The sequence below is a fragment of the Leptodactylus fuscus genome, chromosome 6 (genome assembly GCF_031893055.1).
Source record: "Leptodactylus fuscus isolate aLepFus1 chromosome 6, aLepFus1.hap2, whole genome shotgun sequence".
Classification (NCBI taxonomy): domain Eukaryota; kingdom Metazoa; phylum Chordata; class Amphibia; order Anura; family Leptodactylidae; genus Leptodactylus; species Leptodactylus fuscus.
The window spans coordinates 65,085,436-65,111,694 of NC_134270.1; the positions used below are offsets into that span (position 1 = coordinate 65,085,436).

General features: G+C 43.5%; 1 protein-coding gene across 2 annotated transcripts in view; it reads right to left on the reverse strand.

Moving 5' to 3' along the window:
* The window catches only part of ZBTB44 (zinc finger and BTB domain containing 44), a 41,668-nt gene extending 15,638 nt beyond the window's left edge, over positions 1-26,030 (reverse strand). For both annotated transcript variants that reach the window (XM_075280144.1, XM_075280145.1), the window contains exons 1-2: positions 25,732-26,030; positions 3,690-4,748 (exon numbers count right to left, since the gene is read on the reverse strand). In XM_075280144.1, coding sequence (XP_075136245.1) covers positions 3,690-4,686 — 997 coding nt within the window. In that variant the 5' untranslated portion in view covers positions 4,687-4,748; positions 25,732-26,030. The remainder of the gene's footprint in view (positions 1-3,689; positions 4,749-25,731) is intronic.
* Between the last annotated feature and the right edge of the window lie 229 nt (positions 26,031-26,259).

A 26,259-nucleotide genomic window follows, 5' to 3' on the forward strand; every position in this document is an offset into this window, starting at 1 on the left:
AATAAAATACTGCTAAACACAGAGCCAGCATCCGGCAGAATAAAGTGCGAGACTGGAGCGGCTTACACACTGGGTACTGTGCTACCTTCATATGATTCTCATGTGACCATCACACAATAAGAAGAAGATAGGGGGAGACATTTCTGCAGCATTTCTAAACAGTGCAGTGTTATTCCTATGGACTACAGCTTTCACATGACCAGAGTGTGTGTGGCCTAAGGATACACAGAATACAATCCGCACAGTAATGTCTCTGCATTGCATCTAATGTGACACAGTTGGAGGTTGAGGGTCACACAAGTTTTTCCACGGCTGGAATGTGCATGAAAACGTAGGGAAACTGTCCCCTATCATAACACTGCACATCATTTTGTGATGTCACTCTTAGTCCCAACGACAGTGATTTATGAGTGGAAATCTTTTAGCACTTGCCAAGAATCGGGGTCTGTAGTCATCAGGAGCCACGTTATAGTGATGAGGAAAGTGGAAAATATTCAGTTACTTCACTGAAATGTACAAAGGTCGGCAGGAAAGAAATAATTCCTTGCTTGGCAAAACAGCTTCTTATTTGTGGAACATTCCTTAACAATGGGACGCTATGATGGCAGAGGCCCCACCCCCGGCTGACGGGCTGCAAGGCTTCCAGCATACTAAAAGCTGCAAATAGCTGAAACGTAACAGGAGAGGAATCAGGAGAATTGAACTTTTTTTTTTTTTTTTTTTGAAGACCCACTGTGCAACATTGAGTTACCCCATGGTTTCACCCCAAAACAAACTACACCTGCTAATGAGACTAAACTTTCTATTCAGAATATACAGCTCGTACAGTTGAAGAAAAACAGACATTATACACAAAATGTATGGCATAAGCGAAATAAGAGATTAGGAACTCACTTATCAGAATTTACGTACAATTAAAGGGGTTGTCCAGGATACCCTGGTTTTTGATATATGGTGGGGAAGGTATAAGCCCCCCCCCAAAAAAAAAACAAACAAACAAATAAATACCCTTACTTACCTGACCCCGATTCTCTGGTGTCTCCCACTACAGTCCTGTCGCTCCTGTGTTTTCTTTTGGCGCAAGTCCCTGCCACACTTGGCTGCTGTGGCCAATGGAGAGGGGATGTCACAGGTGATGTTTATGAGTGATGTTCAAGTTCCTTAAAGGAATTGTCCACTTTCAGACCAATATTGAGAGACAAATGTTATTGTTTGTATAATAAAAAGTTGTATAATTTTCCAATATACTTTCTGTAGCAATTCCTCAGTTTTCTAGCGCTCTGCTTACTCCAAGTGGATAAAACTTTGACCATGGTCATGTGATATACGGTCCATGGTCATGTGATGAGCACACAGGTGCATCTTGTTATAGTCACAGCACATTAATCAGACCTCAGCTGTTTACCTGTGTGCTAATCATATGATTGGTACAGAAATAGAATGATACAGAAAGAACATTGCAAAACTGTATATCCTTTTATTGTACAAACAATAACATTTGTCTCTTAATATTGGTCTGAAAGCGGCCGACCCCTTTAACTTAGGCCGCTGATTAGTCTCACTTGTCATGCCAAAACAGGACCTGACTGCGGCTGGAGAAACAAGAAGCTGGAGACAGGAGAGTACGGATTTTGCTTTGTTTTTTCACCTTCCCTGGTCTCATATCAAAAAACGGCTTATCCTGGGCAACCTTTCAAATTAGAGCCACATGACATCTTTTGCCACAACTTGGTCACACAACTACCAGATAACCATGTCGCCCTGTGACTTCTTCACTCATGTTAGTGACTGGAGCTGCATTGCGACCTTGAGGGTGCCGCGGCCATCACAAAAAAGTTGAATAATGCTTGAATATTTTTTTAACGTTACAATTGCAGCACCCTCGGGTCACAATGTGACACCATTCACTAACATGAGTGAAGCGGTCGCAGGGCGACATGGTGATCTTTGGCCAAGCAACGAGAGTTGCAGCCAAAATCGCCGTGTAGCCCTGTTCTAAATATCGAATTAAGACTGCCTTTAAAGAGAAACTGAAATAGACATTGCTGATATATGGAGCAATGGTGGCAATAGTGTCTGCTCCCTCGGTCACCCCATCCCAGTCAAACAACTAAACTCCTCTGAACTGCTAAGACCTCGCTGACAAGATGACTAAACATTGTTCCATGCACACCACATAATAGCAGGCCATAATAGATTGGAGCCAGTCACCTGCACAGGTTTTTTGCATGTGTTTTGCATGGGGTTGTTTTTGCAGAATTACTATAAGTAGAGATCACAGACATCCTTTGTTCTGAGCAGGTGTACAGATGGCAAGAGAATCAGTCCTGGCTGCAGAAAAACGCTCTTTTCTATAGGTAATAATGTAGCTTCAGAAATTTCTATGCAGCCTGGTATTCACCTTAGTGAATTATTGTCTATCACTTTGGTCTTTACCTCTCATTTTGTCTGTACAAAATATGTACAGAATATGTTGGCGATACAAATAAAATGTATTATTATTTCACATCCTGATATTTGTACAGACACCTTTCCTGATATTTATAGTAAAAGAAATCCCAAACTACATCAGAGTAAAGAAGAGCACTGGATAAGAACCCACAGACAGTATTTACACCCTAAGAGACACTACATTGTCCTACACGTCAGTGGCATCTGCTGTAGGGCGGAGTAATTAAGTGAAAAATAACCAAAATTGAAAGTCCGCTGAATTAATCGTTGTGGACTTGCTCACATCAATGATTTCGCTTATCTTACATCCATGCCATCCTGTCTCACACTGATATTGGACAATCAATATGTCACTCACTGTACTCTATCCAGTCAGGATTGCATACATACGAATAACTGAAAACAAAATTCAGTGGCAAGCAGCACTTTTCTTTCCACATGTTTTGTGCGGAAACCGAGCGGACCCCATTATAGTCTATGGGGTCCACGGGTTTCCCAGGTAACCAATTTTCTCTGTGGATAGGTTTCCGTTCGGGGTGTTCCTCAAGTAGACTCCCCGAACGGAGACTCGAACACAGATGTGAACCGGGCCTTACAATGTCCAATTAATCGTTTGATTTGGGTCATAATTGCCCATCCTTAATCTGCAGCCAGGCAAGTCTCCCAATAAAAACATAATGGCAGCCATGGCAGATACTCTGCTCATATATATTCTACAATCCCAGGTCTACGGAAACATGGGGACATCACAGGGATGATACAGGAACATTGAAAAGACACATTCCTTCTTTTTTTTTCTCCAACAAATCAGCTTTCATAAGTACTACAGTGCTGACCACCGGTCCTCATTTTCTTTTAAGTCAAGAGTCAAGGGAGTGATGCATTGTTATGTCTGTGATCGGGAGATTGGATTGTGATCGAAATATATATATATATATATATATATATATATATATATATATATATATATATATATAGATTAAAATGTGAGCTCCAGCATCAGGGGCGACTGGAGTGAGATATTGTATGCGACATACTTAAATAGATTGTGAGCTGTAGGAAGCAGAGATATTGGGTGTAATAAAATAAGTGTACAATAAGCATATTAGATTGTTTTCTCCAAAGGTCAGAGATCGTGGAAGTGATGCACTGTATTATCTAACATGTAATGAATACTGTACTGAACTTCCACAGAACTACAGCCATCAGCAGGGAAGAGGTAGAGGCTAGGAGCTCACCTATGGAAGACGACTGTGGGCTGATCAGCAGATCCTCTTGTACCTGCTCACTCCCTGGTACAGTCTGCTGGTCACTCATGGAGCTCTGTGATGCACTGACTGGCTGAGACACCTCCTCATGCACCTCCTCATCACTGAGCCTTTCTACCTTGACTCGAACATCATCTTCCATCACCAGGGGAGAGCTGACCTTAGTGCTCTCACACGGCACATAATCCGTTACCCTCCTAGCAACTTCTGAAGGCCCAGGCAGTTCTAATGTTCTGGATTCTATCTGCTTCATCTTGTCTGGCTGAATCCTCCGGTCAATGCCGAAGGGGAAAGTCCATGGAAAGGCATGAGACGAGTCCACGGGCTGACCCCTTACCTCGGTGTAAGAAGGTGTGGGATTTAGCACTTGTGGGGAGCTGGTCTGTGTGCTGCATTTCAACGGGCTTTCAGGTGACATGACAATATAGCTTTTACGTTTGCGTCTAGACTCACGACAGATGGGAATGGTTCTCTCCACCACACTACACTCAGAAGAGACTGGTGAGAGGCTGCCGTCTCGGAAGTTGCTGCCTGCATTTTCCTGTCCTGTGTCCAACACCTTCTCTTGTTGTGTGTTCCATAAAATACTGGATTTCATGAATTCTGAGCATGTGCTTGCCACACTGAACATCTGCATATAGCTGGCAGCTGCAAGAACATCTATAATGTTTTCTGTGTTGATGGATAAGGTGGCAGTGTAGGCATATTCCAGGAGAGGGATGAAACCTGTTACTGTGACATGATGTAAATCCAGGACGCATTGTGCACTCTCTTCTGCTTGACCCACCAGCTTGGTACGGAAGAACTCACTGCATGCAGCTAGGACCACCTTGTGTGCACGGAAGATCTTATCTTGGACCCGGATGGTGATATCACAGAAGTGTCCATCATTACGTAACATGTTCAACTTTCCCAACATCTCCTGGCTGTGTGCCGGCGAGCTGTGAGTAAACGTCTTCACCCCCATCCTGAGGTTTCTGGAGAGATGTTGCTTTCTCCTCTTTAGAAACAAGTGTAATAACTCGGAATCTGAAAGATAAAAGCAAAGCCTGAGATAATTCTCCCAGAAATCTTATCTATGTTCATGAGTAATATCACAAGAAATGCCTCTTACACCACGGTGGAGTTTATATATGGAATTAAACAGTGGAGTCATTCTGTAAATACAGTATATTACTTATTCTGTATTGATCCTGTCTGTATTCTACTCTAGAGCCAGAGTTACTTGTTTACATTATTACTTATCTAGTAGTGATCCTATGTTACATACCATATTATAATCCAGAGCTGGATTCACTGTTCTACAGGTGGAATTGCTGTGTACATAACAATGGCACACTTAGACTCCATGCATATGGGCATGTGCTTTTTTAGTGTGCTAGCCATGTTGTTGGGACTCTAAACCACCACTCCATAAGGACCTATGGATAATTTAGTGACCCAAACTGATCTGCAAGGTCCCTTTTAACAGCAATTTTCACATTTCAATTGACTGAACTCTTATAATACAAGGGAAGTTCATTTCCACTACATCACATAACTGTACAGAACCTGGTGCAAAAGACAATACTTCCTAGAAATAGAAGCATCAGAGCAGGCACTGCACAGACACTGAAAATGCAGGGAAAGCAAGTCTATTACCATGGAAATACTGTCCTATCTGTAGAATATTATAGGGCAGGAGAAAAGGTTCACATCTGTGGCAGAGTCTCCGTGTTGGTGAGAAAAATAATGCACGGTTTCAGTATAAAAACTATGGAAACCTGACAGATCCCATTATAGTCTGAGATCTGTGGGTAGCCACTTTTAGCGGTCCAGCTCTCCGTTACTTTGGTCCACCGAGCAACCTGTGCACAGATGTGAACCTAGCCTCAGCAGATTGATAAAACGTTTTGCAGGAAAATATTCAGTAATAGAATGCATTCACATCGCTGTTGCTTAATCCATGGCAAGACCAGGAGAACCGATTAAACAGAAAAAGGTCCAGACAACAACAAATTCCCAAGGGACCCCATTGAAGTTTTCGGTCACAATTTCAGACACACACAGCACAAGTCTAATGTCGCAGACGTGAACATAGCCTAACTTGTATTATATTTATTAAGACTGCCCCCCATGACCAAATGACGGTTTCTAACCATATTAAGAGCAAAGATATAAATGACTAAATTGCGGGAGATACTCAATCTTTTTCCACTATGCTATACAGTATTGTAACCGGCCATTTTCTTGTGGCCGGCGGGCATGCACAGTCGGCTTTGCCCGAGGCCTAGAAGTTTGAAGCCTGCGCCAGAAGAAGACGCATCAAGAGGACGTTCTTGAAGAAGTTGGAAGCGTCGCTGGAGAGTTCTCTCTCAGCATTGGGGACACCCCCAGTGATGTTTGAGTGCTGGGGCCCACCTTCAGTGCGGCAAGAGAACTAATTTGAATATCGACAAAAACCGGGATTTATACCGAACGGCGGCGTGGAGAAGACATCTAAAGGTAGGAGGCGAATAGCCTTTCTTAAAGCTATTCCGATGTGTTAGCACTACAGCCTTGCAGCGCTGGCATCCTGGGTTCGAATCCCGCCAGGAACAACATCTGCAAGGAGTTTGCATGTTCTCCCCGTGTTTGCATGGATTTCCTCCCATTCTACAAAGACATACTGATAGGAATTTTTTTTTTTTTTTAAAAGTACATTGTGATCCCTATATGAGGCTCACAATCTACATTTAAATTAAAAAAACTAAAAACTAAAAATAAAAAATATTGCGTTTTAATGATAGGATCCCTTTAAGCTCTGAAGATGTTGAACAGGGAGTGCAGCTCTGGCATATGATACAGACTGTTTGTTGCACACATATGAAGAAGAGTCTGGCACCAATATTAGATATGAAAAGAACTCCAATATTATTAATCAGTCCACCACAGATGATGTTTCACTCACAATTACTTTGATCAGATATCGGACCCAGTATTGGCAGGACTGGGAGTAAAGGATAGCAGAAGCATCAGGGACAGGCTGCACAAGCTGAAGAAAGGATGCATCATGCTTTAGAAAGTGGGTGGTTGTGAGCCCGGCCTTCATGGCCCTACTCGTGTAACATGTACTTATGACAGAAAATGCCTAAATAAAGCCTGAAATCTATGCCAGCCTCTTCTGGTGTACAGACCACCCAAGATGTGCCTAAATTATTAAGAGGCAGTGACTCCCGCAGCATAATACTGAATGTAACTTCTGATCAGTACAGCATAAGCAATGTAATGTGTATACACAATGACTCTCCAGGCAGAACAGTGAGTGCAGCTCTGGAATATAAGGTTACACTACCAGTGAACATCTGTTCTGATCCCTCATTAGTTCAGAATAATGGATGTTCACCTGAACTGTGAATAAAGTCTAACACAGGCAGTATTTCAGCATCAGTACAGGACGATTAAAATAATGTATGTGTACAGTGCCCCCACCTACAGAACAGGGCTGTGGAGTAGAGATGAGCGAACACTGTTCGGATCAGCCGATCCGAACAGCACGCACCCATAGAAATGAATGGAAGCACCTGTGACGCTGGCCGGCCGCCGGCAAAGTCAGCGTCACAGGTGCTTCCATTCATTTCTATGGGTGCGTGCTGTTTGGATCGGCTGATCCAAACAGTGTTCGCTCATCTCTACTGTGGAATCAGCAGGCTAAACCGCAGCCTGACTCAGACACCATCAAAAATGGCTGGACAGAGAGGAGCTGCAAAACTCCACTAATTCACAATATAAAAAACCCTAATGCATTTAATTAACTATATAATACCAATTGGCTGCGACTTCATCGTATAACCAAAGCTCGTCGTGTTGGAATGAGATTCCTTTAGTCATGTTAGTGAAAGGAGTCACATTGCGACCCTGAGGGTACCGTGACCATTGCAAAAAAAAGAGTCAATGTTTGACTTTTTTGCAACTAGAAGTGTTACGTGATCTTTGGTCATGCGACAGAGTCGAGGCCAAATTCGCCATGTGGCCCTAGCCGTACAAAATGCCAGTCTTATGAAATCTGCCCCAGTGACAGTAGCGGCAGAATAATGAATTCGGTTTTGGAGTACAAAACAGGATATGCAGTAATTCAGGATCAGCATGGAATAATATAATGTAGTACATGTTCACAGTGGGGCAGAGTAATGAAGATCGGCATACTAACATCAGACATCAAAACTCCATTGCTGGCGTACAGTGAGCCATATTTATGATGAGGCTCACACCTCAAAAATGGAGTGTGCCGTCTGAAAGGAAATATAGGAGAGTTCCTGCATCATTTATGTTAGATTTCTGGAGGGTGCATATAATAATAGATATGGTGGGCAAGTGGTGTGGGTCCCTTGCATGTCCCCTTTTCAGGGAAAGTAGCTAGAATGGTAAAGTAAAAAAATTGCGACTTTTTATGCCTTGCACACCACAAAACTGATGTACAAGGCATAATAAATGTGCACCAGTGACTTCAGCAGCAGAATAGGGAGTTTAATATAGGATGCAACTGAAGACGTCTACAGGATCAGTAATGCCTTGTATTCACATACAGAATTAGCTAAAAAAAATGTTATACGATATTTAGAAGGCAAATGTTAACTGGGTGTCAGCGACCACGCATTATATTTTTGTGAAATGTTTCTTCGCTCATGAAATTAAAGAATTTATTTCCAGTTTTCCTTTGTCGGGCCCCTGCTGGTGAACACTGTAGACATGTGATCTTATATAGGGGCTGCCTCTTTAATGCACTGAGTGCCGGGATTTGTATGCGTGCCTGTGTGAGCTGGGCAGATTAAAATAGAACAGCGCTGTGATTATATGCCTGGCTGCAGGGCGCAGGGTTAGTGCTGGCTTGCTGGGCATATTATGTTATGTTTAAATGAAAACCATGAAAGGAGCTTAGTTGGCAAAAGAGAAAATTAAGTCCTTGACCCAAGAGCCAAGAAATGCGTCCAACACCAAACCTGACAAACTCATCTCCTTGCTTCTGGGAGATCTCAAGGGTCCTTGCAGCTATTTTCCATGCCATCCACCTTACACTGTAAGTGAATGTCATGCTCTTGGAATGCCAGCATGCCGGCCCAGCAACACAGCCTTTTACAGTAGTCCCAATGTGTGTTGTATCATAGCAGGTAGGAAAAACTCATGAAAACACAGAGGTCTAATACCCACAACTGAATACGCTTCAGCATAACTACACACGGGCCACATAACAGCAGCATTAACGTTCGGGCTGCATGGCGACAGATATTAAAGTGAATACGGCAGGCTGTAAGGATCAAATATGCATCAAAAAAGACCCTACAATTCTTGGCATAATATAAGCACACACAAATCATCTTATTGAGACAAATACGTGGTGCACGACAGGAATTTTTGGTGCACAAAGTAAATTGTCGGAAATTCTTTACTCCATTTCGAACTTGGTCTACTTTACACAAAAAAATTGGCGCCATATTCATTCTTTTCTGTTTCATAAATGTGTCACATATTTAGACACTTCTAAACCCCGTCCATTTTGGGGCATATTGTATGAAGTGTCTAGCCTGTTTTTTTTTTTAATCTTTCTGCTGTACACTGTTCATAAATATGTCGTAAATGCTGTGTACTATGAATATTGGCAAAAATATAGACAGAAAAATGTCGGACTTGGATTGATAAATGTGCCCCATTGTGTCAAAGCAACTAGCCAAGTAGGCTGTAACATTGCATAAGACCTACAGCAGAGACCCTGCCCAGAGAAATCAATGTTACTGCCCACTTGGCTTATGGCTCTGGATACACAAAACATCAAAATGCTCAGGGTGACCGAGCCTATCAGATGATGTAAGCCATTTTCAGACAGGTCCTCTCTCTTTAAGGATTCCTTAGGTCTCTAATTGTAGTCAGGTTTTGCTGTAACATATCCAGATTTCAGATTCTTTAGTTGATAAAGGATTGTCTAGACTGTATGTAATTACAAAAAAAAAAATAAAAAAAAAAAATCTTCAGCTGTGAGACCTAAGCATGATGGGTAGCTAGGGGTTAAAGAACCTTTCACCAATTCTAACTATTTGCATCCTTCAATACCTGCTGCTGCACTGATTCTGGCACAGTTGGAACCTTTTCTCTAGCCACCCCCACCACTCCTGAGCAATCAAGTCAGTTTCAGCACCAGTATGCTAAATAAGCTCCCTGTCTACGTCTGTAATATATTACTCTGTATTATCCTGTATCTGTATTACTATGCTGCTGTAACATGCTGAAATTTCCCCAATGTGGGACTATTAAAGGATTATCTTATCTTAATGTTAGGCAGTCTGTCTCTTTGGCTGAGTTCATACATCACTTTTTTTTTTTTTTTAAATTGCAGTAAGGAGTAGCATAAGTCACCTGAATGTAGTAGCTAGCCTAATTAGCATATTGGGTGCTAAAGCTAACAGAAATGATTGATCAGGCATGGCGGGGCCATGAGAAATGGTTCAAACTGCACCATAATCAGTGGATAGCTACCTATTGAAGGAAGCAAACTGTCGGATTCTGCCTCAAAATCAGTGCCAAATTATGTCCTCAATCTGCTTCCCACTGTTTTCAATGGAGGGCAGAGACTGAAGTTGTTCAGCTGCAGATCGGCACAAGACAAACAGCTGATCAGCCCCATTCATGTGGATTTCATCAGCGAGAGAAGCCAGAGGGAAGTAAAATGAAGTGGAATCTGAGGTGGAAGTTGCAGCTCTTAAGAGGGCCTTTCTCTACCTCCACCAACTACAAACTCTTTGCATTCTTTAGTAGGTGTGCTCCACTGATTTTGGTGCAGTGGTAATTTTTTTCTAGTCCCCACCGTTCCTAGCTAATTGGTACAGTTACTTTCAGCACTGCCTTTATGCACTCTATTGTCAGGTGGGTGGTCCCTGGTTGGGGCAGGAAGTCATGGACCACCCATCTAACAGAGAGAGCTTCATTGGGAGCTGAAACTAATGGTGGGGGCGTGAGAAAAAAAAATTCCAACTGTAATAAATGGAGTGGTACCTATTGTAGAGTGCAAAGAGTTGGAGTTGGTGGTGAAAGTCACACTTTAAGACATTTAGCCTTTTGCAACCGTTTGGCAGATTTGGCTAATACATGTGAAATCTGCCAAGAATCTGAAATCTGCGGTGGCCACACACATAAGAGCAGATGTTATTAAAATCAGCTGGAAATGTCAATGGCCTGCAGATAAATACCTTGTGTATGGCCAGCTTTAGGCTAGGGATAAATACACACAGCTGCAGGACACAATATAATATCAAGGAGGAAGACCAAGGATAAAAAGGAAGTCATACATAAGGTGCCACTGAGGCTGCCGAGTCACATGGCAGCCCCAACCTAGTACACTCTGTCCTTTATGGTACACAATGTGTGTAGACCCAACCCCACAATGCTTGTTGTTATTTTTGAGTTTTATTGAGCCAACCATTAAAAAGTAGCTTCTAAAAATAGCGACAAGTTTGTTCTTTACTCAGTTCCTGCAGTGAAGGGGGCTGAAGACACATTGCCGAGAGCCATCCACCCTGCAAAAACATCTCATCCATATGTAACACAGGTGCAGGGCACACACATGACATTCCTCCAGCTTTCATCATCACAGGCTCGCAGTTAGCAGCAGGAAGCTGAGACTGTCAGCTAATAGGGAGGACGGGCCCGGCACCAGGGACACACATTCCACTGAATTCTACCCTCAAGCAAAATGGCGGCTACTGCCTGCAAGTGACCTTGAGAACAATAGTACAATATTTCAGGAAAATAACTAAAATGATACTATGCAAACAGAGGGCTATACAACCATTCTACTTGTCCTGTCTTCTGGGGATGAAGCTTCACTGTTCTAGAATGACAAGTTCTGCAACTAGTGGGAAGAATTTATTAAGACCCATAATTGGATCATTTGCCTTTTTGGTTTTTACAACACTTTTGAAAAGAGGGTGTGCAAGTAAGTGGGTGTGATCTGCCAGTCTAGCTATCCCTACAAAGTGTATACAAAATTCTTGGGATCTCACCCCAGTAAGTTCGGACATAGAAGGTTGTTTAACATTTAAGAATAAAAATGTTAAACTTACACTAGCATACAGGTTTCCATTTTTCGTTTGTCAGCTTGGGGACCCGAGAAATGTCAACCCTATCTGCTTAAAAATCGGTTACTCTGCTGAAAATGGCGTATATCCACATATTTTAAGCAAAATGAGGGACAGAATCCCCAGATGTGAGTGAAACTGCAGCCTTTCAGATTCTAGAAATATATCAAACTTTGTGCGGCAGTTGAAAAATCTGGAGCAATTTATACCACACAAATCCTAGAAAAACTGATAGGGATGATTAAGACTAGTGCTTCATGCAGCAGTCTTAAAGGGATTGTCCACAGTATAGGCCATAAACATCTGAGTGGTGGGGAACCAACAGCTGATGCCCACATGGAGTCAGAGAGAGTGATAGCTCCATACACTGTACTGGGCCAGACACTGAGGCTATAGATCAGCTCCCATTGACATTAATAAAAGCTGCAGTAACAGCTCCTAGTCACTATATGGAGCACAATACTGAACAACCCCTTTAATATTTTGAACCCTGGAGTCAGAAGGACCACGATTATTAAGGGGCTTTGACTGCTTAATATTTTTGGTGCAGCATGGGAGGTCCTGTGCACCAGAAATTAAAGGGAGACTACCACCTCCCCCAAGCAAATTCTACTGCTACCACTAATACCATGACAGAGCACATTAAAGTAATAAACATCGTACTTATGTTATTTATGTCACTTTTGTAGATTTGGAGAAAAACAACTTTGAAATCTTATGCAAATGAGGCAGTCTGTGCACTGGGGGCACAGCTAGGATGGGTGATGTGGAGGGTCAACTCCCACTGCACAGGGTGGTGTAGGCACGAGATTCTGCTAAGAGCGGAACTGGCATGGATTTTTGGGATTACAGTAAATCAGACGGGCTGAGATATCCAGGTCTCACACACTTTTCACGAGTGACATGGAAATCAGGATAAAGTGGCATATCATTGTAGAATATGGTCAATGCACCAAAGATGCGCCAGATATATGCCAGGAGAGGTCGCAATATCCCCTGTACAAGTGGCATAGAAGCCCATAAAAGCATTCATTCATGTTCAAAAAAAAAGACTCATTTCCATTAATACACATTTCCGGGCATTTATGCCTCCAAACTTGCTATATGTTGCCGGTATGGCTCCCACATATAGCCTCAATAGTTATACGGTGAATCTCACATAAACTGCAATACAGTAGTACTGCCGTCTTTGGGACAAGTAATCTAATTTCGCGTTCAAGCTCCCTGTGAGGGCTAAAAATAAACAGTTAAAAAGAATTAGAAAGAAAAGGTCTTCAAGATGTTTAAAACATAAAAAAAAATTCTAATCACCTATCCTTAGATACATAATAATAATAATAATAATAATAATAATAATAATAAAAAAACTATAAAAATATTTATCCTATACAGTGATAACCATAGGTTCAAGGTCCCTAGGGGTTCTGAAAATAAAAATAAAAAATATATTTTTTTTAAAGTATTAAAAAAAAAACACAAAAAAAAATATAAAAGTTAAAATCACCCCCCTTTCCCTAGATCACATATAAAAATAAACACAAACACTTTAAGGCTCGTTTACACGGGGCAAGAGAGGCGGATTTTGGCGCTGAATTCACGTCAGAATGCGCCCCTCCCAATAGAGGTCTATGCAGACCGCTAGCTTACTTTTTTCCGTGAACGGCATGTTTCCGCTCACGGAAAAAAGAAGCGAGCTGTCCTTTTTTCATTTAGGCAGATTCCGCGGCTGATTCAGCTATGGTATCCGCCTCGTGGCCCTTTCATTTGGACCTACTCCGGAGAGGGAAGCCGCGACAGGCGCATTTTGGTCCTATTCTGACGCGGCTTCCTGTGTCAAAATCAGGACCAAAATACGCCACCCTTGACCCGAGTGAACTAGGCCTTAGGGATCTCCGTGCTACAAAACGCCCGAACTATTAAAATATTTATTCCATACGGTGAACGACGTACCGGGGAAATAAATCAAAATGACCAAATAGATGTTTTTTTCAATTTTTTACTTCATATAAAAAAAAAAATGTAATAAAAGCAATCAAACCTTCCCCAAAATGGTATCAATATACCGCATATACTCGAGTATAAGCCGAATTTTTCAGCACAGCTTTTGTGCTGAAAAAGCCCCCCTCGGCTTATACTCGAGTCAAGCAAAAAAATATTTTTTCTTTTTGAGGAGGGGGGGGGGCTATGACCAGCCGCAATAGTAATGTATAGTATCTCCCATAAAATAGTGAAAAAAAATTAAGCTTTAAAAAAAATATATAATAAAGAATAAAGTAAATAAAAGTTCTAAATCCCTCCTTTCTGTAGAATACATATAAAAGTAGCAAATTACTGTGAAACACATGCACATTAGGTATCCCTGTGTCTGAAAGTGCCCGGTCTACTGAATATAGGGGATCTGCAGTGCTCCTGTTCCGTCGGGAAAGGGTTAATAGGAGCACTGCAGATACCCTATATTGAGCCAGGCTGAATTCCAAGTAGGGGAAAAAAAAACTCAGTCCTCAAGCTCAGGGAAGGGGAAGACAGACAACCAAAACACCCCCTCCCCTTCCCCAGCACCTACTGCACCCAAAAACTTTGACCATTTTAATTTTTGAAATTTTCCAGTAGCTGCTGCATTTCCCCCCTCGGCTTATACTCGAGTCAATAAGTTTTCCCAGTTTTTTGTGGTAAAATTAGGGGCCTCGGCTTATACTCGAGTATATACGGTAAACGTCATAAAAAGATGCCATACACATAAATATAAAAAAGTTACAGGTGTCACAATATGGCAACAATTTTTTTTTACTATTTTGCAAAGTTTTAAATTTTTTCATCAAAACATTATTAAAAATACTATATAAATTTGGTATCGCCATTATACAGATGACATGACAATTTCACCACATAGCAAATGCCGTAAAAATTAAACCCATAAGAAACTGATGCAAATGCGGTTTTTTTCCACTTCCGTCTCATTCTGAATTTTTTGCCAGCTTCCCAGTACATTATACAGAATATTGAATGGTGTCATTACAAAGTATAATTTGTTTCACAAACAATAAGTTATCATGTCTCTTGGAATGGGGAGGAAAAAATGGAAATGCAAAAATTAAATTGGTTGTGGCATGAAGAGGTTAAAACATAACCAAACTATAAAAAATTTATATTGTTATGATCGGAGCAACCCAAAATCAATAAGGAATATGTCATTTTACCTCACAGTGAACACAGTAAACTGGTTATAATAATGGTTTACCTGCAACCTCTTTGCATTATTTGCCTACATATCATTTATTCACTGCTGTTATCCATCCACAAGTGCCCAAAACCATTGAGAACCCAAACATCCCTAGGAAACAAATCGGTAACCTGTAAAGGGCAGCACATGGCTGAGGGTGGACTGCACAACTACAATGATCCCTGATATATGGAGCGGGCTACTCTCACACAAGCAGATGGATCACCCAGATGCATATGTGCAAAATGGGGTTCAGGAAGAAGAGCTCACCACCATTGTACTAGGGCTGGGCGATTATGACCTTAATCAGAATTGTGATTAATAGGGCATTTTACCCAGATTACGGTTAATGAGGATTATCGTATTTTTCGGACTATAAGACGCACTTTTTTTCCACCAAATTTGGGGGAAAAAGAAGGGTGCGTCTTATAGTCCGAATGTAGCGCCTGGCATCCGCTGTACTAGAGACAGATGCCGGCAAGGGATAGATGCAGGTGCCGGGGCCTGAGACATCGCTGCACTCCTCTGCCCTGCATGAAGCCAGCAGCGACAGGGGCGATGCTATTCCGCTCCTCCGTCCCCCCGCCGCTGGCTTCATGCAGGGCAGAGGAGCGCAGCGATGTCTCAGGCCCCGGCACCTGTGATGGCGTCTATCCCTCGCTGGCATCCGCCTCTCTAGTACAGCGGATGCCGGGTCAGTATCGGTGGCCCCTTCTCCCCCGGGGCCGGTCCCCACCGGCCCCGTACCTGTGAAGTTGCAGGTCGGCTCCTGCGCGGCGATATCGCAAGAGCCGACCTGTTCGGGTGACAGCCGGGAACCTAATGAAGGCTAACAGGCCTGTCACGGCTATATTAGTATTGCGGCTGGTCCAGCCGTAATACTAATAGACAGAATGTCCCATAGACGGCAATACAGTTGTATTGCCGTCTATGGGACTTGCAATCAAGTGACCGCAGGTTCAAGCCCCCTGGGGGGAATAAAATAGTAAAAAAAGAAAAAAAAAAGCTTTAAAAATATATAATAAAAATATTAAATAAAAGTTCTAAATCACCTCCTGTCCCTAGAATATATATAACAGTAGAAAATCATATCATAAACCGCCGGTTTTTTTTTTTCAATACAAGGTGATTTAAGCAATAGATATTCCCCAAAATGGTAAACTAAAAAGTACATCTGGCCCCGCAAAAAAAAACAAAAAACCACTCTATGCGTCCCCGTACAGCTGCAGGGTCAATGTGGCCTTGCAGCTGTTGCAAAACTACAACTCCCATATATTAAATATTTTACCATTTTTTGCTTCAAAATTTTTTTTCCCTATTTTCCTCCTCTAAAACCTAGGTGCGTCTTATAGTCCGAAAAATACAGTATTTAGGTTATGCCCATTTTATAGTATGATTTTGTGTTGGGCAAACCCAGCGAGATTAGCTCAGCGGTTAAGTTCGCGGTTATGTCTCTTCAGACCCCAGAGTATAATAAGCGCAGGCCCAGGGGAGGTGATCACACATAAGAAGCAGTGTTAGGGTGCATTCACACTGAGTAAACGCTAGCTTATTCTGAACGTAAAACACGTTCAGAATAAGCGGCGTCTAAAGCAGCTCCATTCATTTCTATGGGAGCCGGCATACGAGCGCTCCCCATAGAAATGAATGGGCTGCTTCTTTCACTCCGTGCAGTCCCATTGAAGTGAATGGGGAGTGCCGGCGTGTACGCTCCGGCATGAGCAGAGCTTGCCGTATACGCCGGCACTCCCCATTCACTTCAATGGGACTGCACGGAGTGAAAGAAGCAGCCCATTCATTTCTATGGGGAGCGCTCGTATCCCCGCTCCCATAGAAATGAATGGAGCTGCTTTAGACGCCGCTTATTCTGAACGTGTTTTACGTTCAGAATAAGCTAGAGTTTACTCAGTGTGAATGCACCCTTAGGGTGCATGCACACTACGTAACGCCGGGCGTGTATGAGAGCCGTACACGCCGGCATTACGGCAGACTGCCGAACACTTCCCATTCACTTCAATGGGAGCGCTCGTAACAGCGGCGTTTACGAGCGCTCCCATTGAAGTGAATGGGAAGTGTTCGGCAGCCCTGCTGTAACGCCGGCGTGTACGGCTCTCATACACGCCCGGCGTTACGTAGTGTGCATGCACCCTAACTCTCTTCTCAAGGGCTCTGGTGGGACTCCCTGTTTTCTTTGGGCATCCTGATATCAGGAATGCCAAGGCCTGTGATTGGGCCCCAGCGATCACATGGCTTCATTGCCAAAGGTAAAAGTGCTACAAGGCAATTTTATCTATTGGGTACACGGTAAGCACTTTTTAAGCAGATAGGATTTCCGTTTTTCGGGTTCCCACATGAACCTGAACAGAAACCAGAACACTAGTTTGAACTTAGCGTTGGAGGTCCTTCAAGTCAGTCAAAAGACTCAAAGAAACAGGGAGCTGTGACAGAGCCCATGAGAAGAGAGTAATACTGTGTTTTATGTTTGATCACCTCCCCTGGCCCTCCCATAACTATATTCTGTGACTTGAAGAGACCCCTAAAGTATAATAATAGCAGTTTCGGTTTGGACGGGTTTTTGTGTGTTCTTCTAAAGGAAAAATATGGCTGATCGATCATAGGCAACAAACGTTAAGCTTCATGCACACAACAGTGTGCAATGTCAATTTTTCACAGCAAGCACATTAACCTATTTGTTTTTATGGCCCCATACTCAAACTCATATGATCATGTATTATAATAGATGCGTGTAGGGCAGGGGTCTCAAACTCAACTCAGCATGTGGGCCGCAGAGCAGGATCCCAGCCAGTCGGCAAATTTAGCTCCACCCACTTTTATGTTGACTCCGCCCATTCATTTTTCATGTGCCCACACACAGTATAATCCTCCTACAGTCACCCGTAAACTATATGTCCCCCCTCCATCTTTCCCCCAGTTACATATACACCCTTCATCTGCCCCCAGATTCATGTCCCCCCATCTCTGCCCCCAGATTCATGTCCCCCCATCTCTGCCCACAGATTCATGTCCCCACATCTCTGCCCCCAGATTCATGTCCCTCCATTTCTGCCCCAGTGTCATGCTGTTCTCCCCCCTCCCTTCGTCTGCCCCCAGTGTCATGAGCCCCTTCATTCCACCTCAATGTTTAAAGAGGACCTTTCACCATTTTGCCCATAGGCAGTTCTATATACTGCCGGAAAGCTGACAGTGCGCTGAGTTCAGCACACTGTCGGCTTTCCCGATGTGGGCCCAGTGTGAAGAGCTTACGGTCCGGTACCGTAGCTCTTCTATGGTCAGTAGGGCGTTTCTGACAGTTAGCCAGAGACGTCCTTCTTCACAGCACAGCCAATCGCGCTGTGCTGTGAGAGCCGGGAGGAACGCCCCCTCCCTCTGCTCGCAGTACTCGTCCATAGACGAGCATTATCAGGGAGGGAGGGGGGCATTCCTCCCCGCTCCACAGTACAGCGCGACTGGCTGTGCTGTGAAGAAGGACGTCTCTGACTAACTGTCAGAAACTCCCTTCTGACCATAGAAGAGCTACGGTACCGGACCCGTGCAGTGTGCTGAACTCAGCGCACTGTCAGCTTTCCGGCAGTATATAGAACTGCCTGTGGGCAAAATGGTGAAAGGCCCTCTTTTGGGCCTGGGGCAAAGCTCAGGACAGGACCTATTCCTGTCTGTTTTGCAGACATAGGATATCATCCATGTGTTGTCCATGCAGTTTTTCCCCTTACCCAAAGATGCACACATTAGTTTTTGCATGTAGCCTTACGCTATTTTCCCATATGTGCCAATGTATCCATTGTTTTGTTCCATCGGATGAACAGAACAATGGACACACGGACTGCTAAAATAGAGGACACCAACCATGTGGAGATGGCATCTTTGGTTAGTGGTCATTTACATGATGGAAGGAATCTTGAATCGACAGTCCATCTCTGTAGGTGCAGGTGAATACTGTCTACTGCTCTCTGTTATCAGCCTTTTCTGGCTGGGTTAGACAATGATTATGTATTTATAGAGCCAGCTAATAAAGTGAGGTCTGTTCTAAAATAGTCTGCAAGTTTGTTACACCCTGGAGTCATTTTCTTCCATGTATATTCATTTTATCTCCCTCCCTACCGAAAACGCAGGGACTGAGTGGTGCTCGCAGCTTTGATACTCCTCATACTCCAGCTTCCTCCTGGGTACACAGGCTTCAGCACGCCTGCCTCGGGGGGACCACTTCTATACATTTATATCGTGAACAAGCAGGCAGAGGACAGGTGTGAGGAGAAATAAGCGCTGTACCAGAGCCCACCTAGTCTGTCCTACTTTGGTTTCTATGGAGACTAAATTTTATAGAGGACTTGTGCCATCCACTCTATAATAAGCATCAGGTAAATCACAGACTATGAGGAGGCTGCAGAGACTATGCAGGTCTACAAGATGTCCACCAGCATGTAATGTGTGCTGCTGACTGCATCCTCACATAATAACACACTTCTATGGAGTTCACTGACCTCCTTCATAAGATTATTACCTGACTGGTATATTACATTAACAGACCATTGCCAGCAGACGCAATATGTCCTAGCATTTGATACACTGAAATACTCGGCATCATAGGATGCATCTGCCATGTATTTCCCTCCTCTGCAGAGGACAGCTGCGAGACTCAGCAAAATAATGGCTAGACGACTATTTTATGTCTATGGACACTTCACTACCTGTGATATAGCTTCATAGTGTTGAATGAGCCGCCAAAGTTCTCATCTGCACTTAAAGGGCCATATAAATATATGATCAACAATCCCCCAATGAGTCTTATGACGAGGGGTTCCCATTTCCCCCACTCCTGATGTAGAAGTGGGCACTAAAGTTGGGTGTGCTCGGCTACTTCTATGTCCCTCCACGGGACCAAGAAACATTGTCCTCAGGGCTGTGGAGGATGCAGTGAATAAAGACAAGTCACTGATCTGCTCTCGCTCATACTGTCATTAGCTCATGCAATATGCAAGGACCACCAACCACAGCTAAAGCATCTGTAAAGATCATCATTTCTGCATATCAATTCAGTACAATGTGAACACACCCAAAACTGATGTGAGGAGCACCAACTGGCAGCAAAGCCATAACAGAAAATATCCCTGCAAACAGTAGATAAGAGACTTCACACTCAATAGTACAGTAATAAAGGATTAATCACCATACAGAAAGGATGTATTAGAATATAGGCAAGTACTAATCCAAGTAATGTATGGAGAGGTAAATGTTTTCAGTCATTAGACCTTCATCAGATCAGACTCATATATCTATCAGGGAAAATGAAGATGTAGGTGCGGATTCTCGCCATTACGCCAGCACAGCCGTCATCTTCTTGTTTTTCCTGGGGTATACATATAGAGAGTCTGATGAAGGTCTAATGACCGAAAACATTTACCTCTACATAATACTTGTACTTATGCACCATATGCACCTGTCCCTGGTTCTCCGGCATCTCCCCATGCGGACGGTCCTACAACACCGTTGTTGTCTTCAAGCAAAAGTACCCTCCATGTTACAGCTGAGGACGATAAGCGGCCTCAGGAAAGGAACCAGAGATGCCACTATGTGACGTATTCAGTTCCTAAGTCACGTGACCATTGAGGACAATCAGCAGCCTCAGAGGAAGGTTTCCACAACACCACAGCCGGCGAGAAATTCATCAACAAGAAGACATTCATCCAGACTGCCATCGGAGGACAAAAGAGCATCGGGGACAGGTATGTTTCTTGTTTGTTCCTCCTCCCCCAGCATAATTAAAAAATATTATTTAGCCGGACAACCTCAAAGATTTTTTTTTGCTAGGGACTAGAGATGAGCGAACACTGTTCGTAACAGCCGTTCCGAACAGCACACTCCCACAGAAATGAATGGAAGCGGCCGGCACACGGGGGGTTAAGCGGCCGGCCGCCGGCGAAGTCTGCATGCCAGGTGCTTCCATTCATTTCTATGGGAGCGTGCTGTTCGGTTCGACTGATCCGAACAGTGTTCGCTCATTGCTACTAAGGACACAAACAAGTGAGCTAGAGAAAAGGAGTCAGATATATTTGATGCCGGATTCCTTGTCCTACCACCAGACTACTGACTACAGTTAAGAAAATTCTAGTCGCAAAAAAAAAAAAAAAATCAAGCATTGTCCAATCTTTTTGTTACTAGAAGTCAGTGTACCTAAGTAACCCTAGGCCCTAGCCTAATAGTAAAATAACAAAAAAAAAACAAAAAAACAATCAGGTGCCAGAAGCAGAATCATGGATAAACTGAGTGCTAGAGCAGTCAAAGTTGTTTTTTTTTGTATATGTACTTTCTCATGAATTCACTCACTGGCTTTTCCCGTAATTATTGTGTCTGTCTGACCATAATTGTTAGCCATTTATGAAGGAGTCCGAGACATAACCAGGCTGTGAAAAAGTGGAGGCGACTGAGCCTGAGGTGTGACCTACTAACTCCACAGCCCTGGAAACTCCCAGCGTCTTAAATGAGAGTTACAGAAACAGAGTGCCAGAGGTTACAGGGTGACGATTAAATGCAGAATGGATTCTGGGGAGGGGAAGGTGGTGGTGGTTTATGGCATATCCTGTGGGGTGGATTGTGGATAAACCCCTTTTATAAGACCAATGCTATTTTTCTGTATTCTGTATGGGGACTTGCTGGACAGACACACAGCTAATAGATTGGTGTTTGGTGACCATTTTTGGTTATTTATTTTTTTTTTTTATAAAACAGGCGGTGACATTGTCCTTAGCGACCCTCTAGCTGAGCTGTTACTAGGGAAATCTGTACACATTTGTATTGCAAATATGCCGAGCTGAACCATTTCCCAAAGAGGAGATGGTAACTTCAAAGGGCCGTGTTAACGCTTTTATAGCACGTAGAAAAATGGTTCTGGTATCACAAGAAAGCGGAGATTTTCAGCACATCAAGACTGAAATAATAGCCACAACAGAACCTGAGATCTCACAAGTTACAAACACAGTCAAAAGCTAGTATGCAGCAGCTGCACATAAAAATCACATCCCCGACTGTGTTTTCAACTAGTGATATCTCTAATTCTTTCCATAGCTAGTACTTCAGTCTCGAAAGCTGAGCTTTCTTGTGATACCTGAACCCTTTTTCCAGGGTGTATAAAACTGGAGATACAGCTATTTGAAGTGACCACCCCCCTTTTGGGAAATGCTTCAGCTCTACAAGCTGCATTGAGTATGGGTTTACAGTCACAGTCTCCCTTGCAATACTTTGTTAGAGAATTGCTAATAGGAACTTTACAGCCTGTTTTTTATTAAAATAAACTTTGGTGAACATTTTTGCAATATACTTTATTACTAGAGATGAACAATTAGTATTCGATCAAAAATCGAATACCATTATAGTCTATGGGAGAAAATGGAAATGTTGTTCCGGTTTCCATGGAAACCAAAGTTCGCCACATTGGATCCTCCAAGTTCAGGAAGTAGCAGGACGGGGAGGTTTTTGCATTGAATTCAATGGAATTTTCCTGCGTGGTATTCGATCGAATACTATTTGCTCATCTCTATTTATTACCCTATCAAAACCCTCTTGACACAATAGCAAAGAAAAAAAATAAATAAATGGGAGGTACACTTTAAAACCCAGAACACTTCACAAATGGTATATACAAGTCTATGCTGAGCACTGCACTATACATATAGCATTGGGAAATTCAAAACAGCACCATATAAATGACAACATTGGTTTTATACTGATTTTTCATCTGAATATTGTGGTACTGGTGTTTATATGTATTCATTCTACAAATAAGTAGATAGTACTGGTATAGGATGTATGTTAAATACAGGTATATATAAGTGATGTGTTATATCCATCCATATTTACATATATGTATTGTGAGAAGGTGACAGGCAGAGTGCTGAAGTCACGGTATATCTCCCCTGGGTTTCTGATATTTGTGTGGTCCAATGTGGGTCTTTTGTAGGCCTCAGCCCAGGTCTGGGTCATAGGATCGTTACTGGACCATAAAAGGCTGAAGAGCCTGCACTACAGGGCAGATCCTGGGAGTGAGAGGAGGTGCCTGGGTCTGACCTGAAACACAGAGTCTGGAGAGACTGTACTGCTACTTTGTTCGTGTGGTTGGTGGTAAGCCACATGTATTGTTAGTTTTTTTTTTTTTTTTACTGTTTAGTTAGTGCTCGGACGAGCAGGGTTTTGTTCATCATTTGCCTGAAGTTAAGGGTGTATTTTATTTTGCTTACTCTGTACCTGATCTGAAGGTTTATTTATTTTGCTGTTTTTCCAAATAAACCTATTTGCACTAGACATTGTATCCTTGTCTCTGACTGGTTGGGTCCCCACCATTTATTATTATTTATTTATATAGCACCATTAATTCCATGGCACTTTACATTTGGGGGTTTACATACAATACACAAAATATACAGATAGATATAATACTAACAGTGACCGACTGGCACAGTGGGGTAGAGGGCCCTGCCCGCGAGGGCTTACAGTCTATGAGGGAAGGGGGGTAGAGACAGAAGGAGAGGGTGGAGGCTGTACAGATGGCAGTGCGGTGATAGTGTTATTGGAGGTTGTAGGCCTTCCTGAATAGGTGAGTCTTCAGGGCCTTCTTGAAGCCTGTGATTGTGGGGGTCGGTCTTATGTGTCTTGGTAAGGAGTTCCAGAGTATGGGGGATGCACGAGAGAAGTCCATGGAGAGGGGTGTTGCAGTAATCTAAGCGGGAGATTATGAGGGCATGGCGAGCGTCTTAGTAGCTTCAGGGGTGAGGAAAGAGCGGATTCGATGGATGTTCTTGAGATGGAGGTGGCAGGAAGTGTTGAGGGTTTGAGCATGTGACTTGAAGGATAGTTCGGGGTCCAGCGTTATCCCAAGGCATCGGACCTGTGGGACAGGAGTAAGTGTGGTTCCGTTTACTTTGATAGATGGGTCAGGTGGAGGGGCCGTACGGGGTGGGGCGAAGATGATTAACTCCGTTTTCTCCATATTGAGTTTGAGAAATCTGGAGGGGAGGAAGGAGGCTACGGCCGATAAACATTCTGGAATTCTGGCCAGTAGAGAGGTAATGTTTGGTCCAGAGATGTAGATTTGGGTGTCATCGGCATAGCAATAGTATTGAAAGCCATGAGATTCTATGAGTTGGCCCAGGCCATGGGTGTAGATGGAGAACAGGAGGGGTCCTAGGACGGAGCCTTGGGGGACACCTACAGAGAAAGGGCGTGGTGGGCGAGTGTTAGACGCTAAATGTGCGGTCGGTGAGGTATGAGGAGATCCAGGAAAGGGCCAGGTCTGAGATTGCCGCTACAGAGCTACCTTCCCCACAGTGTGTTACATACAGGTATGGGACATAATATATACAGGTATATGATGTATGTTGCAAACAAGTATATGAAGCGTTATATTGTACATGTGTATGATATGATGGACGTTTAAGATGGAATTCAGCGCATTATCGGCTTTCACGTTCTGTGCCTCGGGCGAAGAGCTATCGGTGCCGATACCGTAGCTCTTCACTGTCAGAAGGGCTTTTGACAGTCTGTCAGAAACGCCCTTCCTCACGGTAGCGTCTATTGCGCTGTACTGTGAGAGCGGAGAAGAATACTTACCTCCCCTCCTGATAATACTCTATGGTACCAGCAACGATAGCTCTTCACCAGGGGGCACAGAACAGGAAAGCCAATAGTGCACTGAATTCAGCGCACTGTCGGTTTTCTAGCGGTGTATAAAACTGCATGTGCCCCAGGAGATGAAAAGTCCTCTTTAAGGGCAGTAACGCAGAGACAAAAAAACAAAAAGAAATCCAGCAGTGCAGGAGTGTTCCAACTATGTAGTTAAAACTTAACTTTTATTATTCCCATACAAAAGAAGAACATAGTAGTATACAAATAGCCATCAATCAGAAAAGTCCATCATGCAGACTTATGCGTTTCGGAACTACTTTTACTACTCATAAGTGCCACTACCTCTTCCATATGTCAATTGTGCCATGGACTGAGCTACAATATGTACAGCCCTGTGCTCGGTATTCAGTGAAGAGGCTGCAGCGTTCACCAGAAGGATGCTGCCTCTTCAACCAGCTGATCTGTGGAGGCCCTGGGGAGCCCCAATGATTACATATCAATAGGTCATGAATATCAATCCCAGAAAATAAGAAGCTCTTTCTACTATATATACTAAGAGCCTCTCCATGAAATAATCCAACACCGTCTATGAGCGCCATCCTTTCACACATTCCTTGTTCTATGATGAATATGGTACATAGGTATGTAATGACTCCTGTATGTTACATACACATATATATATATATATATATATATATATATATACACAGGTATATAATGACTCCTGTAGGTTACATACACATGTATAAGTGCTGTATACAGGTACAAGATGTATATTATATACAGTTATAGGATGTGTATTGTGGGGTGTTTGTTTGTGTTATATACAGTATACACGGTAAGCCCTATACACAGGTATATATATCACAGAACTATAGTTGTAGAAGTCGCGCCTATTAGTCGCCTGTACACACTCATCGGTAATGGAGGAAGCGGCCCCCACCCCCCATACTGAGGTTCTGCACCTGGGCAGTATGTGGTAGAAGGGGGAGGGGAAGACACATTAATCCCTCCTCCCCGGCCCAGACCAGGCGGGAAACCAGATCCCCGGTGTAATAGCCGGTTTATTGCTCACCTGCCAGCTTAAGCTCCGTGAGGCCTACAATGCGTCCAGCTCGCTCTCCGTCACACAGGCCTCCACAAGGCAGCCACGCAGGCCTAGGCAGGCAGCGGCCTGTCCGAGCTCACACACTCTCCTCTCTTGGCCGCCGCCGCCTTCGCTGCTCGTCCCGTTTCCCCCTCTGGCGCCTGCCAGTTGGTGCGCGCCGTCACCGGCGGACTCTGCCTGCGTGTCTGCGCTCACAGGCCCAGGCGCTCGGAATCTTCCACTTCTCAGTGGAGGGGGGCGAAGGGGAGGACAGCGCATCAGTTTGTTTGTGTCCCACAATGCATCGCGGCCGAAGGGGGAGCAGAGTGACGCGCAAGGAGGGCGGGGACTGTCTGGCTCACACGGTTGCCTGGATACAGCATCGAGTGTCTAGTGAAGAGCTGAAACAGATTTACGTTACTTCACAATATAGTTTCCATTTATGGGGTTCACCTCGCATTGTAATGTCGTTCTGTATAGATCACCTCATAGTATATAGAATGTCTTTATAGATGT